The sequence below is a fragment of the Gavia stellata genome, chromosome 25 (assembly GCF_030936135.1).
Source record: "Gavia stellata isolate bGavSte3 chromosome 25, bGavSte3.hap2, whole genome shotgun sequence".
Lineage (NCBI taxonomy): Eukaryota > Metazoa > Chordata > Aves > Gaviiformes > Gaviidae > Gavia > Gavia stellata.
This window is the reverse complement of record NC_082618.1, coordinates 9,781,634-9,798,157: the sequence shown is the minus strand read 5'-3', so window position 1 is coordinate 9,798,157 and position 16,524 is coordinate 9,781,634. Positions and strand designations below refer to the sequence as shown.

The window sequence follows — 16,524 nt, the reverse complement described above, 5'->3', positions numbered from 1 at the left end:
GGCAATGGTTTAATATTAGGAGAGCACAAAAACTTAATAGAAATTATCTGTAGCTTTCAAAACACAAAGCATTTTGAAATATTGAAGCATTTTATGAATCTTGCAAAGACAATCCAATATCCAATTGATTCAAAACATTTCATAGGAACCTTTCATTCCACAAAAGGAAATCAGCAGATAGAGAAAAACAAACAAGACACACACATACACACACAACTGTATTTACTCTAATAGTTACCTTGCCCATATCACCTCCATGGGGGTAGTGGGACCCTGGAGAATGTACAGGGGATCCAGTAGGGGATGCAGGAAGAATATTTATAATATCAGGATCAAGATCATCTCCAGTGTCTAACAAGTCAAAGATTCCCATTCCATCTGCTCCATCTCGAAAAAGAACAAGACCAGTGAATTCTATAGTTTCCCTATGTACAGGATATGACAACACATTCCGAAATCAAGTGATTTGCCGTATTAATCTTGTGGTTCATTAGAATAAACAGGCTTGTTCTTATTATAGGGGGAGTGACAAGGGGCTTTTTGGTTGGTTTGTTTTTAAAACAAGAATAAATCCAATCTACTAACCATTGTTTGTGTTAAAGGCCAGATCCAAGTTTTCAGTGGTATAAGTTGACGATGCGACTTGCACAGATGCAGATGTGGGAAACACAAGTATATGAGTGCATGATGTGTCCTGTGGGGTATTCAGCTGAGACGTCTGCATATTTAAAGTGGTGCTGCGTCCAAATACGGAGCCAGTCGATACAGAATCTTTGGAAGAGAAATCAAGTATTTTCCTTAGTTTTGCTAAACCCGAACTATTAGTTTTCTTGCCAAAAAAGAGAAAGAGAGATATTCTCAAATACCTGGCATGATAATGAAGGACCCCTGTGGTTCCATTGCCACCAAACAAGCACTGAGAATGCTGGGAGAGTCTGCAGCAGAGATACCACACATTCTGCACATGTCTTTTAGTCTCTTGCTAAGGGACTGAAGGTTTCGGCGACTCAGCAAACAACTCCAGTCTGAGGATGTAAAGGATATAGGTTTGTCTAGAAGAACAGTGCTTGCTGAAGAATACATACTTTACATATAATAGCGTGTGGTGCAAACTTCACATCCGTTTAGTTTCGAATACACAAAGGAACTCTAAATTATTTAGGCTTTCTTCCAGAAACAGGGAGAGACACTTCATGTTATTGAAAAATGAAAGCTTCAAGTCAAGTTTTAGACTCTAAAAATGCTAACGTTACCTTTTAATTCCCCGTGTCCTATTCTTCCTAAACGGCCTATTACAACTCTCCATGGCAAAGAGCTCATCTGCACAAGTCCCAAGCACCATTCCCAGAGTTTCTGAAGACCAAGTCTGCGGGCAGAGCCCTTTTTCCTGCGAGCTCTAGAATTAGGAAAGAAGGGAAAAATAAAGCTAGAACCCATCTGCAAGAAATTTTTATTGCCACATTTGGAACTTCCTATTTGTATTAACCTGAACATTCACAGGACCCCAAAATGTTACTATTGTAGTACATCAGTTGCAGCTTTGGTTTGTTTGGGTTTTTTTTAATTAATCACATTCTAACACTGACATCAAAAGCCAGTAAGTGTGTGTGGGAGTATGAACACACATACAAAAACACTCAAGAATCACATGAAACCAAGTAACGTTCTTGTAGAAATTTAACTCAAAACAACATGCACATAATACGGAAAATATCCATTTGCTTTAGCTAGTTTTGCAAGATAGTGAGTCTACAAAAGTCAGTTATTCCAGCATCATAAACAAACTGTTTCTTCAGGGGAATGAAGAGAGACATACATGCCAAAAATTAATTTAGCAGTTCCGTTCTTACCTGTTTGGTACATCAATATTAATTATGCAAGTTTCTAACTGTTCTCCATAGAGATCTGTACAGGATGCAAGAAGCCATCTTTGATCATGAGACAAACAGTAGCCTACAAAAAGTACGTTATACTTCTGGCCAGCTTCTCCAAATGTTTCTCCTAGTTCTGTTTGCTTGTCCTTTACAGGAGCCAGTATAAAAGGAGGGGTGTATAGTCGAATACACTCAGGTCTCTACAAAGAAGACAGAACAGACAATGAAGTTTTGGGAAGCAATTATTCCTAAGAACTCCAGCTAGTTAACGTGAAAGACACCAGTGATTTAATAAACAGGGACATTTCTCTAATCTGCGTATTAAGACAACCACATTAACAACACTCACATCAGGGCTCTTAAGAGCAGTTTCCATGGCTAAACCTGGGCCAAAGCCAGTTAACGTTTTCACGTTGGTGGAAGTTGGAAGAGGTCTCCGACACTGAGTAAAAGCTGAAAATGCCAAAGATTTTAAATGCTGAGTGTAAATCTGCCGGTCTTCATGTTTCACAGGTTGTAGAAGGTACTGACATGGGACAATCTAGAACAGATTACAGAGGGGGGGGGGGAAAAAAATTACTGTTTCATCATTAGATTAAATGGCTTTTGAGATAGTATTTGGGTACGCTGCTTTTAGAATTTTACTTTGCAAGCAAATTTCTCTGGTTCTTGGATATCTCCTGCCACTTCTTCCAAGGCTATGTGGGACTTCAAGAAATTACTCTCACTGAAGTTTTCTTCAAAGAAAAAAGAATTTGTTTAGAAAAGAATCTTAATGATTCCTCCAGAAAGATGCCCTCTGTTAACTAGTTTTGCAGCTGCTGACAGCATTACAGTTGGATGTCTATCAGGAAGGGTCAGGCTGCCAGCACAGATTCCAGTGATGGGACAAGCAGCTTTCCTATACTTCACTCATTATTGGAGTGGGCCACTACATTTCCTCGGAGTGAAGACTGATGAGTTTGGAATCTACTACAGGATTTGGCTTTGGTTAGTAACACCCAAACTGCTCTAAAAACTATAATCTTAATGATTTAACAGCTGTAGAACTGTAAGTAATGTTTACAAAGTAAATGAAACTTTCACCTTGAGGGCGTTATCGCCTCCAAAATACAGCCAAAGCCAAAAGATACTTTGTTCGGTGTGTTTCTCTAAGTGTTGGCTTACCTGCACAGAAATTATATTCTTGATGTTAGGAGGGAGAACCTGAACCATCTCTAAAAAGCAGCGCAGAAGTCCAAGTGTCCACAAGCTAGATGAGCTACTGTTCTCATCCTTTTTTTCATATGTAAAAGGATCAATTATGTAAACTACAATGGCAGGTGGATAGGTGATAGCATGTGAATCTCCATCTGTAGGGACTCCAACTTTATCACGATCCATAGTGCTGGAAATGAAATTTTGAAACCAGTTACAAAGAGCTGAGTTTTATAATGATTTATTTTTACTTTAAAACTAAGATCTAATTGTCAAATATTAATCTGAAAGACCTTTGAGTCAACTGTGGCGTAAAACCCAGTCTTTTTATTTCATTTTTGTATGTGAGCTTATCAGCAACTCAGTATTACTTGTCTTTTCTTTAGCCTTCTTTATTACAGAAGCTCAACAGCACTTAGTTCTATTGCTTCAACTGGGGAACAAGACTACCCACAAGGTCAGTCTCTCAGTAAGAGCTGTCTTTGCTACTATAACTTCGATAACATAAAGTAGAACTTTAAGATTGTGCCAGTTATCTATTCCCTCCCCCCTTTAAAGTATAGAAGTGAGTAGTTTGGTGAATTTTTTCTCTTAGAGAGAGAAGAAAGAGAAAGTTTATTTTTGTACCACAGCAGACACTGAGATACAATTAGAACTGCAGCTAAGACTGGAACCAAAAGGTTCAGCTCCACCATGAACAAACTGTCATTCTCCCTGAAAAACAGCCTGGTGACTAGAAAAGAAATTTAAGATTTTTACTGAGGGGACAAGAGCAGCATTAATAGGTTCACATTAGTTGAGCTGAGGGTTTGGTTTTTTTTAGCCGAAGCAGGTTTGACTCTGCAGTTCATTACCTTTCAGAAACCTCTGGATGGGGCTGTGCAGGCGCTGAAGTAGTATCTCCAGACATCCCTGCTGTTTGCAGTGTTGGCTGTTGCTGCTGTCCTCCTGTTTGCCCATTTTGGACTGCTGCAGCCTGAGTGGGCAAGGAGGCAGAAGTGGTATTGTTCATACTGCTAAAAGGCGGAAATGAAGAAGGCTTGCTTGTTGGTATCCCACTGCCTATATTGGCAGAAGAGGATGATGGGGCAGTGGTAGTCAACGTTGAATTAGCTGTAGTAGCTGCAGAAGACATGGCACTGTTTGATGTTGCTGTCATAGTACTACTGGTGGGAGCTGCAGGAGCAGACGATGGAGTGTTAGGATTTCCAGCATTAGCTGTCGCTGGGGGCAGAGCAGAGGCTGGCTGGCTGGAGGGAGGGACCAGATTTGTTTGGGAAAGTAAAGAATTGTCCAAAGGCTGAGAAGCAAGATAAGGACCTAAAACCAGAAAAAACCATACGTTTTATGTTGCAGCCCTTTTTAAGCATACTTCATCTACGTAAGTCTATAGTTTTAATAAAACGGAGAGCAAGCCCTTAGCATACATTTTTCCTCTCAAATTAAAATACCTGTATGAAATTTTCAAATTCTAGTATTCTCATAAGGCTCTTTCAGGAATATCCAGAAATCGATTTTAAAAATAAATTTTTTTTCAGCTATGTTGAACTGCTAGAAATCACTGCTTCAGAATTTAAGTCACCAATACAAAAAGACAACCGAAGTCCCTGTCAGGCAGCAACACTGCCGTTCCCTGAAGATACTGCTAGATGGTTAGAAGCCATTGTAGCACGTATCTAAATATATGGGAGGTTTGGATTTCCGCCCCCCCCCCCCCCCCCCCAAGCTTAAAACCAGAAAACTGCAACAAACAATAAGACTCAATGAATAAATGCAATGATTTCTTCTCCTCTACTGGAATGGAGTAAGTTGTAATTGTATGAAATAAGAAATGCTAAAAAAAAATTTCATACCCAGCTCATATCTGCAAACTTGGGCATATAGTTTGAGTTTGGAAAATGCTTCATTGTTGGCATTAGCTGTCTGTGAGAACCATTCTGTGACCAACTTCTCAGAAAGTTTCTTTGAAGCAGTAGGTCCAACTCTCATGATCCCATCAGGCAACAACTTACAGATAGGTCTGTGCTGACCAAGCCTGCATGACTGCAAAGAAAGTAAAATAGAAGATGCAAAATAAGCAATTTGTAAGCCTTAAAAACCGTTAAATATCACACAAAGGAGCATATGAGAACTCATAGTTTAGTTAGGATATTCCAAAGTAACATTTAATTCCAGAATACTACACCGGTATGAAATATTTAATAGTGATTTTATCGTTTATTTTCAGGTTTTTCTAAATGCAAGAAAAACAGGTTGCTACATCATCTACTCTAATCTTAATCACAATCCAAGTAATACATGCATTTAATTAATTAAATGCAGCTAAAACAATTAAAGTGGTAATACATAGTTTTACCGCTGAGTGGCGTTTATCAGATAAAGACTCTCAAAACAGGTATTACTAAAAGGAACGGTGAGCAGCATGAACAGCCCTCATCTTCCAAGTGCCCATTCCTAAAATCCTTTCTAGCAGCTTTCCGAGACAGCATTCTGTGCAAGCGTTTACATCATCTGAGACAAGCCTGATAAGTACTTATGAGTATGTATTAGAAACAGTCTTTCAAAAATCCATTTCACTGCTAACTGCCATAAATAATGTACCTCGTATATTGCAGTCAGATCCCTAAAGAAGCTTTTTGCTCCATTCAGCAGAGCCTCGTTCTCAGGGCACACCACAACATACGCAACATCTCTTTGAGATCCGTAAGGTTCCAACATCAGCCTCTCCCAATACGGCAAAGCAAATGGAGACAGCACCAGAAAATCGTAATCATATCCCAACAAAAATGTTGGGATTGGCAGTGGTTCCGGGGACTCATCCGTTCCTGGAAAAGCAAGACACATTTTGCAATATATTAAGCAGAAAGCTTAAAATTAACATGAATAGAAAAAGACACTAGCCTTCCCAGCACCTAACAGGAAGTAGCACTGATTATAAATGGAATGGTTCTCATTTTAACAGATACAAATGAAAAACCTGCATGTATGATCCAACCCTCTGCAAAAAAAGCCTCAGCTATTTTTTTTTATTTGAAATCTCTCAGGGCCTCAAGGAGAAGTTCCACAGTTGTTTTAATATTTCTATCAGTATATAGACAATCAGGAATAGATCTTTACTGTCCAGGAAGCCTCCCCCACAGACTGATCAAAAAGAGGTGGAAGAAACGTAAATAGTCTAAGCAGATGCGTAAAGGACAACAAAAGGAAAAAAAAACCACCAAACCACAATTTAAAAACATGCATTTACATGTACCCTAAATGTATAATTACCATGTTCTAAATATAGCTACAAAAGATTTGCTGGTGAAAGGTCACTCTTCTACATAGTGGTAAATCAATCTCATATGCTAATGAAGTCAGTTTAAATCTTGAGTGCACAAAATTTACCTTGTATCTGTAAATGTGCATCACGTGTTGGCCACTCCAAATATTTATCATAGACAACATACTGGATAACCTCAGATCTTCAACATAGTTCTGAAACTACTGAGCAATAAAGCACACTTTTTCAAGCATTTCAAAGCTAGTATTTCTAACCACGCTGTTTTTAGAGTAATTTGAGTAATTCTTTTAAGTAAAAAAACAGAGCAATTACTGTTTTTAACATTAAATCCATCTTTGCAATTTCAGTCCCTCACTTGGAGAGGTGTCAGGTGTATATAAACAGTGCAACTGAAGCTGTTAATTTTAAATACACATATCTTTAATTCATTTACTGTTTTAAAGAATATAAATATTTTCTGGTTTTCTAAAGAGAAGAATTCTCCCCTGTCTAATAGCTTTTGTTAGTTTGAAGAAAGGTCAAATGCTGTTTAGAATTCCAATAGGCTGAACAGCATCCAGACACTGAGGTTTGGTGGCGGGATCAAGTACAGATTAACAGACAGCAGTTTACCGTAAGAGCCTCTGCCAGCCATTTTGTGAAACTGTTGCCATGTGAGGGGGCCTTGCACACCCCAAGACCGGACTGTTCGCTTTTTCTGAATTGCATCCTGAAGAACTGGCTGGAGCGAGAGGAGCATACGAAGGATGTCCTGGGAACACTGCATGCTCACGTCCACAACTGAAAGGACAAAAAATTGTCAAGGCCTACTGCAACAACAGGGTAAAATAAAGCCCTCCACAAAAAACCCAGAATCCTAAACCACCTTGGTTTTAAACAAAGTCACTCTCTTCTGAAACATACATGCAGGCCACCCAAAGGCCACGATATAAAACGTTAAGCACACAGATTTAGAGTTCTCCCTCTTCCCCTCTTAGCCACTTATAAAAAACACAGATGGATTTTTTTTTCTGTAGTTTTTTCCTTGAAATCTTATGATTTAAACTAAGGGGGGAAACCTCTAAAATTAAAAAAAAAGAAATTACAAACAAGTTGTACAAGCCTTAAACTACAGGATTTTCCCTCCAAATAAGGAGGGTTAGGAGACTGCCACCCAGTGCTCACTTCATAGAAGTTGAGGGAAGCCTCAGTCACAGCCCATTTCATCAGCTTGCCACCGCTATGCCATTTAATGTACAGTGTTTAAGAATAAAAAGCTAACACAAAATTTGGTATGGCTATAATTTCATAGCCTTCCATTTAAAAGTAACTTCACATCTTTTTATCCTAAATACCAAGGTCTTCTCCTGGGAGCCTGAAAAACATTGATTTATCTACAGCCTGGGCTTTTAAACTTAATCCCCCACCAATACACAGAAACATAGCTGTGTTTTACTGTTAGTCCTCCTCATTAATGACTATGAATTGCACCTAACTGCTATCAAAGTTTCATATTTCACCATTCACCCTGCTAGAGTTGCTTCTTGAAAAGAGTATTATTGAGAGGAAAAGTATGCAAATACATACAATAAAGGGTATTCCATGAGACAGTGTATCATTAAGTCAGGCCCTAGAAGGAAAAATCCCAAGGATCTCTGGCAGATCCAACATACGGTGAAGGCTACAATAATACTTTATTTGCCACACATGCCATTAAACTACCGCCCCCCCTTAAAGAAGGGGGGGAAGCCAACTGAATCATAAATCTTGTTTAACTCTACCACGGTAGCCTTGACAATACAGTCACCATCTGAACCACCTACACGTCCTATGTACACTCACTCCCCAGAGCCCCTGCAGATGCAGTCACCAAAAGCTGGTTTAAAAGACTAAGCCTAGTGAAGTGTTGTGGACAGTTACTGGGGCCTTACATTACACTTCAAATTTACGTTAGGAATTTACAGTTGATGGTAGCCAAGGCCTACACTCTGCTTGGTGTATGGTACCAGCACAGAACGTAAAACTGAACACCATTAAAACAGAAGTTTATGCAAGCATGCAGGTGGAAAAACAGTCTTAAGTTTCCAGTATTCACAGAGGAAAACCACAAAAAACAAACCCTTAAAAAAATTTCATAGGTGGACAAGTAAAATACAAGCTGTTTTCAATATTTACCGTTTCTTTTTGACCAGTGGTGCAAGCAAGTAGTTTTCACAAGTGCTTCATCAACCTTCCCTCCTGACATATTGTCCATGAACTGCCGTCCATGCTCCAAGGCTAAGTAGCAGTCATTGCAACAATCCCTTTCTTCTACACGTACCAGGTTGCTAACTGCACCAACTTTGGGAATGGAATCTTGATCTGCTGCTCCAAACGGTGAGAACAAGTTGGTGCACTGATCCTGCAGCAACAGTATTAACTCATCGGGCAGTTTCTCAGGTTCTTTCAGTCCTCCACTGCCATGTTCAACAGAAGTAGCTCTGAGAGCTTCAAAGCGTTTTTCTGCTTCTTTGCCGCACTCTGTATTACGTCCTAGAATATCCAATTCATCTTCAAGAAACAGTCCAGAACTGTTGCCAAATTTTCTATTCATAACAGCACTGAAACCACAGGTACACCTATACTGGGCCTCTTGTGTTGGATCAGGAATGTAAACTCCAACATCAGCACCTTTGATGTTCATATTGCAAACACATATGCAGCAGCTGTCAAAGTTACAGTCTTTGAAGAGATTCATTACAGACTCTGAGAGGATGAGATTCACATAAAGACTGTGTGCCTCTGGAATGGAAGGCACAGTTGCAGGTTCAACAGAATTCAGCGGTCTACATGTCGACGGTGTGGAAGCTGGTGAGTATAAATCAGAGTTCTCATATTTGACTGAACCCTGTGCACTTGCAGGTCCACCAGCTCCACGAGGTGTTCGAGGAGTCCTTGGTGTTCTAGGAGTTGGGAAACGAGGGGTGGAAGGAGAAGGGAGAATTCCAGCTCCACTGTTACTGGGAGGTGCGCTACTTGGTGGCATCCCAAACGGAGTATGAGTTTGTGGCGTGTATGCAGGGCCGTACTCTTGATCCATAGTGCTTCCATCACTAATAGCAGCCACAAGAAGAAGGAAATACTTTAAGTACACAACATACTGGTTTTGAAGCTTAAGTCTCAAATTTCTAAAGAAGGACCTTCCTAATTAATATTTGCTTTTTTAAACTAGTCTTTCATAATCCACAGCAAGATTTTCTTTCCCTAAGGAACTTCAAGAGCATTTGTTCTAAATGACTTTGCAGGACTCCCATTGAGCACTGTTAGAGAATCTTTCCCCTCCTCCTTTCGTCTTTTCCTTTGCACAAAGCTTCCAGAAAACAAGTGTGGTCAGAATAAATGATAAATTCTATGGTTGTATGGAGTCTAAAGAACACCTTTTTTGTTCATGTTTTATTTACACGTTGTGTTGACACACACTAAGAAAATACACCAGGTCTATCAACAGCAGATTCAGCTGGATTCACAAGGAAAATATCACCTGGAAACATTTAACATTTTCTTTCCTAAGCAGCTGAGTATCTCCAAAGACCTATAAGGCTAATGTGACCTGGAAACATACTGCTTATGAACGACCCTAATGGAAGCAAGGTCAGTATTTACTCCAAGATTTAATATTCGTGTAATTTTATCAACAAATACATAGCCTTCTTATTGCCTAATCCATTTATACTAGCTACTAATGCAGAAGAGAACAAAGAATAAATATGTTCTTCAAGAAGAACTGCCAGCAAGACCATCACTACCAAAGGCAGATTACAGAAATGCCTACTGCAATACTACTGTTACCAGGCAATGTCACACTGAGCACAGAGCTTCCAATCAAAGGAAATGTTTTCCTAGTCCCAGTACAGCTGAGATTACTGCTATTTAAGAAAACAATTTAAGAAACAGAAGCACCACCTACTAAGCCCTTACGGTACCTACAACACCACCGCAAAAAAAAAAGTCCCAGGTTTACATTTATCTTCGTTGTTACCATCTTCATTACTTATTAAAACTGGACTTGCACCATTAAGCTTCCCCAAGAAACCTTTAAATGAGACAACAAATAAAGTGTATGCAGAGTTAAGAACCTATTTGAGAACAGTCTCTTACAGTAAGGTTTAATCATAAGGGGTTTTTTTAAAGGCTCTTGTCAGTTGTATAAACACAGTGTGTCTTCAGAAATATTTCTTATTATAGAATTAGGAAAAAAAAATTTAGGGGTACTTCCTGTAGTGTGGATAACTGACCACCTTACAAAGCTTAAACATTTGCAGTGCAGGTCATACCCATCTTTGATGAATGGCATGGCAGGTCCCGGAGGAAGTAAATCCAACTTTCCCACAGTCCAACTCTGGCGATAAATGCATTCTTCTGGCAGTTTGATGGGAGGAAGACACTGGCTGGGAAGTGTCTTCAGTGGTGCAAACATGGAACATCCCACTAAAGCTTGACAATTCTCAGGTTTATAAACGTAAGAATAATCCTAGAAGTTAGACATGGTAAAGCATCAGCATGTAAATTAGATAACTTCAGCAATTAAAATGCTTCTCAAAAAATGTGACATTCGCACCCATGGTTCTCCAAAAAAGCAATATGCCAACACAAAACAAACAATGAACTACAATTACTGAAACGCATTCCTTCAAGCTTACTAATGGCTAACTGTGTATTACTCTTTCTTGAGGTTTAAGTGGTAAAATACTATGTACTACTTACTAGAACGTGCATTGCCTACCCCAGTATAATGCAGGACACAAGTTACAAATTGTACTTAATTTCCCACAGTTCCTATGCAGGATTAAGTAATAAACCAAAACATTTATCAGGACTATCAACACTACCTACCTTTATTTCAGCAGGTTTGGGGCTGCAGAAACCCTCATCTACTTCAATTCTGAACTGCGCTCCCACACTAGAGCTATTCCCTTCAAGTACCGTTCCTCCAAGTGTAGTGTCCATACTGCCATATTCCTTATTATTCATGTTCATTGGAGAAAATCCCATAATATGTTGTTCCAATGAAGGTGGAGTTGGATACATTTTATGGAGATCTGCAGTGCCTAATTTCAGATTAGAAGTAGGCTTTAGAGCATGAAAACATTTTGAAGTTATTTCCTTTGTCTTGAAATTTCAGTAGGGCAAATGAAGCATATGTTTCCAAATGCCCACAGCATACTAGCAATCAATGTTTAGAGCTAGTATTCTATTTAGAAAAAACAAATAAAGCTTACTTATGCATGACAGTGGGTCTAGATTTCCTGCTTTTGCCTCTTTGCAGTTGGATTTGTCATCAGCGCCATTCACTGTTCTTTTAGATCCAGGCTAAGAAAGAAAAGTTGTGTTTACAAAATCACTTCAGACATGTCCACATGGTTCATATCTCCTGCTAACAGGAAACTTCATGTGCAGTGGACATACAAAGCTGAGACTTTGTATAATATTTAGAAAAATTAAAATAAATCAAGAAGCCCGATGCTAGTAGTTGGGGTTACACTTGTCCTCCCTTAATACTTGTAACTCAGAGAATGCTCTCCCATCAAGTCATGATGCCATTAAAATGAAAGACCAGTTATAACATAACTCTCAGCCTGTTAGCAGACATATTAAAAAAAGCTAAATAGGGCTGCCCACAATCTATCAGAAAAAACATACACACTCCCAAAGCCATGCTAACATGACTGATGTTACCACATGAACAGGAATAGAAAAGATAGAGAAACACAAATCCTGGAACAAGGGGTACAGGGAAGAAAAGCTGTTGAAATTAGAAGAACAAGAGATATTTTACAATGTTTAGACAGTACTAAAGTCTATAGAAAACAAGAGTCTTCATGTTTAAGAGCAAATACACTTGCTTTATGTAATGATGACCTTTGATGGCTATTAAGATCCCTCAGCCCTTACACAGCTACAGCTCCCATTAAAGTTGATGGGCATTTTGTCTGGCTAAGGGGATTTAAGATTAAGCATGGAGCAAAATACAGTTCAGAAGACACGACTGATTACAAACAGTATTGAAATAGAAACTAGAAATATAATGGATTCAGAGCCATCAGAGACTGCAAGAGAAACTATTCCAATATAACAGCTACTGCAATGAAACAGCTTATTTGACAGAATGTCCCCATGTCTAAATGCCTCTTCTCTTTCAGAAGTTTTTGTTTCGTTTCAGTATTACCTTTATTGACTAGTTAAACACAACCTAGACCATAGGAAAAGAGCACTAGTACCACTGTTGAATCTGTAAAGTTATAACTAAAGGTATATTCAAGAAGCATATACTATCTGGAGAGTAAGGATACGAGATCAAAGCTTCTTTGTATCAAAAATATGATCGTATGAGTCAACCAGAACAGTACATCTGCTATAAAGGAGCCACGGTACTTGCTTATATGCATGTTTTGCAACCTCTCCTACAAATGCCAAAAAAAAACCAAACCACCCCACACCCAAAACCACGAAAAGACACACTTGTTCCTTGCAGTTTTTTGTCTAGCAGCTGCCATTACTTTTGCACACCACTTACTGTTAGTTCATCTTCATCAGAATTGAAGAGATTGTCAAGGTCAGTATAAGAGACCACTAAGTCTGTTTCATGGAACAGGCTAGTTGATGCAGTGCGAGCATGAGCAGCAATACGTTGGGCATCTATAAAGAAAAACAAACATTACAAAAACATATTCATTAAAAAAATAAAGACATCTTAATAACTATTTCCACAGCTGGGGGGGTGGGGGGGGCGCGGGGTGTGAAGGAAAGTATGTTCTCAGTTCCACTCAACTATCTTACACGTAAGTGAGGTCACTTCAATTTTATAACATTTGGATTTTATAGCTAACATTTATTTGCAAGGTGCAACAAAGAAAATGTGTTCCAAGCAGATTCCTAATTCTGAAGGGACAGGGAAATACAAACCATAAAGTAAAAACTTAACAGCCTATGAGCATCTATTGACTATTCAAAAGATCATTAATAGAGCACAATTAAGAGGAGGAAAAAACCCCGTCTCTTTACCTTGCTTGACAGAAGGACTAAATAGAGACATAGCATCTTCTCCTTCGTGGGATAAAACTGTAACACTAGATGTCCCATCCTCAACCTATTAAAAAAAAAGGTAGAAAAGTTTGCTTAAATTAATTGGGGGGAGTAGGGAGCATTTTATCTGCCTGTGGGAATTTTTGTACATATCAGAAGTATCAGGTTCTCGTTAGCCTTCTAGCTCAGCAAGGTGCAGTCTGAGGGTCTGGTTAGTGGTACCTGCTCAGGTAGAAGGAGGTTTGGAATACAGACAACATGCTAGCAACACACAGGTGATGAGCACAGATAAGAATGTAAATCTTGCTTTTAAAATTTATCCCCCACACAAAAACTAAGCTGTGGATTCTTGCTACAACACCTTATTGAAAAATACTTGATATCAAGTGCTATACATTAACTACACTAGTTACTGAATGAAACTCTCGATACCAGGAGTGCATACATACACACACAACTAGTCCTAATAAGCAAATTTATTTCATATACAAGCTCCCAACGCAGTTATATTTTCTCCTTTTTTGGAGGGTGTATGTACTTTTAAGTGGAAGCCTCATTTAGTTGGTACTGGATAAAGCGCAAAAAAAAAAAATTAAATTCACTGTCCAGGCAACTGGCCAGCGTTCACCTCACCTACCCCCAAACCTTTCCACACATGAACAGAGCACTTGCCTTGTTCTTCCTCTCTTCCCAAGCACCTGCTATCACCCGTTTCTACAGAAAGGCTACTGAGCCAGATTGATTTTTTATTCTGACCCAGCAGTGTTCTCCCAGCATAAGCCATAAACCCTAATGCAATAGCACCACCAGCATGCCAAAAAATTTCAGGTGTAGTTAGAGGCATGCTGCATAATTTAATTGATTATTTCTGCTAGAATACAATTTTTTTTTTAATGTATTTATAAATACAGAGAGAAGGATTTAAATTATATTTGGTGACTAAAGCAATTTGTTTTAATCTCATCACTGATTTGTATTCTTGCTCCTTTACTCACCTTGTGTTTCTTCCCAGCTTCCCTCTCAATGTTCTGCCTATCTTTTTTACTATCAGGAAATAAGAATTCCACGTCGCCATCAACAAAGGCATAAGGATCGATTTCAGGTTCCTGGTCAGCTTCCGTCGCTACTGCTGCTAGGTATTGGTTTTTACTCTGATACTGTTGCACCAGTTCATCTGAAACCTTTAAAGGTTTCCTACATTGCACCATTAATCTGAACAGAAGAAAGATAAAAATCACAATATTATTTATCATCTATTATGTGGAAATACTTTTGCTATCATGCAGCCTTTACAAGAAAAACTTCATCTTCCCTTCCTACTTTCTTCCTTTCCACCCCAGCTTCAGAAAACTTTTTGGGAAAAAGATTAAATCATTAATCATTTAATAGAACGTCTTTACACACATCAGATACAGCAGTGTGATTCATTCTGCCCATCTCTCCTCAAGCACTGTCAATTCAGATTAAGATTAGTAATTTATCCCAGGTCGTAGCTGTCATTTATAAAGTACAAACGTATTAAACTATACTCACTATAAGAAACCCACCAGGTTTAAAAATTACTCATTGCCATTCCCCATCCATGTTCAAACAAGTGACCAGAAAGAAGTGATTAAACCTGAGTTTTCCATATTTTAAGAATCTAACTCCTGAACATTTAATTCCTTTAAATGTAGAAAGTATGCCAACCCTCCCAACACCCGGCTGTCTCTAAAACAAACTGATCAACACTCTGTTGTACACAAAGCCTGGCTATCCAAAAAGCCCAAGCAATAACCACTACTAAAGCACACAAATGCCACTATGTTTAGTAATCATTTGTATCACTTATATCAATACAAATGAAGCTTGCAACACACCAATATCTGATTTACTAATGAGAATAACAAAAACGCATTTGCCTTTGTCACCATTTTTCTTTTCTTAACATTTAGAGCCAAAAATGGAGTTAGTAAGTACACAGAAATTAAGTTTTTGTATCAGGATTATTAGTTTCACAGATGTAACACTGCACCAGCAAAAAGAGATATTGGCAAGTAGAAAACTATGTTATGATTATTAGCTATAGGTATGCCCCTCTTTCTTCTGCCCCTAAACAAACTTTATTTTATGCATCCTGCTGTAAAGGGGCACCATGTGAGGAAGGCATTCCTTCAAACAGGACAAGTATTTCAGGAGTGTCAGACTAATGTAGGTACACAATGTCTTCTTGCTCCGAGACCCTCTTCCTCCCAAACAGCAAGAGAATGACCAGTAAGAAGCATTGACAGAAGTCTCATGCACGACACGAAAAAGGGGCATTGCCAGGAAGAAGAATACAGAGGGATACTTCAAGTTCAAACACAGGTTCCAACATATGTGTTCTTTTCCTTCTCAAGCCTCTACCCAAAAGGAAATAGTATCTCATAAGAAACTGATGTGTTGCACAACTGGCAGGGCTTGTTTCTGACAGCCTAGATGCAGACACTAATCTGGGGTTTAGAATAAGATAGGCTTACATTTCTCCTCTGAGAGACCAGAAAGAAAGAAAAGCATCATACAGAACAACTCAAAACTTCAACCTAGAAATTCTGCACACAAAAAGGCACGGTGATTCCTCAGAGTCCTCCTCGCTGCCCTGTACATCCCTGTCAACTACATGGTATGAGAAAGGACACAGAAACAGTTTTAATTTGTCAAAAGACTTCCTAGAAATAAGCTTTCCAAAGACACACCTCACAGCCAACAACATTGTCAAACCCATCCATGCTCAATAAAATCTTGTGTTAGGCACGACCACCCCAGACAACAGTGCAACAGGTATGGCTTCATGTCAAGCACCGTGGCATTTATGCCTGGAGTAGTACTCAATGGAGTTGAGGATTTCCTCTTTTTTTAAATACTGCAAAAATTACCACCAGGGAAAAAGAAAAAAAAAAAGAGACGGGAAAGACTTTCTAGGAACAAGGAATTAAACACCAGGAAAAATACACAGCAAAAGCAAGCAGCAGCTTCCAGTATTTTTGACCACCAAAAAGGAAGAGAAGTTAATAGCCAGATACTTGGGGTGGGTGGGGGAGGGAGTTCAATAAGTTGTTAACTCAAACTAGAAGCCATACAAGGAAAGACCATGTCTTGAACAGAAAAAAG

General features: G+C 38.9%; 1 protein-coding gene across 1 annotated transcript in view; it reads right to left on the bottom strand.

The window, feature by feature from the left end:
* The window catches only part of MED13 (mediator complex subunit 13), a 58,959-nt gene that overhangs the window by 2,935 nt on the left and 39,500 nt on the right, over positions 1–16,524 (bottom strand). The window contains exons 10-27 of the mRNA XM_059829133.1: positions 14,391–14,607; positions 13,375–13,459; positions 12,887–13,008; positions 11,592–11,682; positions 11,206–11,420; positions 10,647–10,843; positions 8,509–9,425; positions 6,967–7,134; positions 5,673–5,896; positions 4,925–5,114; positions 3,926–4,391; positions 3,042–3,261; positions 2,224–2,415; positions 1,851–2,074; positions 1,254–1,396; positions 867–1,025; positions 586–771; positions 239–387 (exon numbers count right to left, since the gene is read on the bottom strand). Coding sequence (XP_059685116.1) covers positions 239–387; positions 586–771; positions 867–1,025; positions 1,254–1,396; positions 1,851–2,074; positions 2,224–2,415; positions 3,042–3,261; positions 3,926–4,391; positions 4,925–5,114; positions 5,673–5,896; positions 6,967–7,134; positions 8,509–9,425; positions 10,647–10,843; positions 11,206–11,420; positions 11,592–11,682; positions 12,887–13,008; positions 13,375–13,459; positions 14,391–14,607 — 4,165 coding nt within the window. The remainder of the gene's footprint in view (positions 1–238; positions 388–585; positions 772–866; positions 1,026–1,253; positions 1,397–1,850; positions 2,075–2,223; positions 2,416–3,041; positions 3,262–3,925; positions 4,392–4,924; positions 5,115–5,672; positions 5,897–6,966; positions 7,135–8,508; positions 9,426–10,646; positions 10,844–11,205; positions 11,421–11,591; positions 11,683–12,886; positions 13,009–13,374; positions 13,460–14,390; positions 14,608–16,524) is intronic.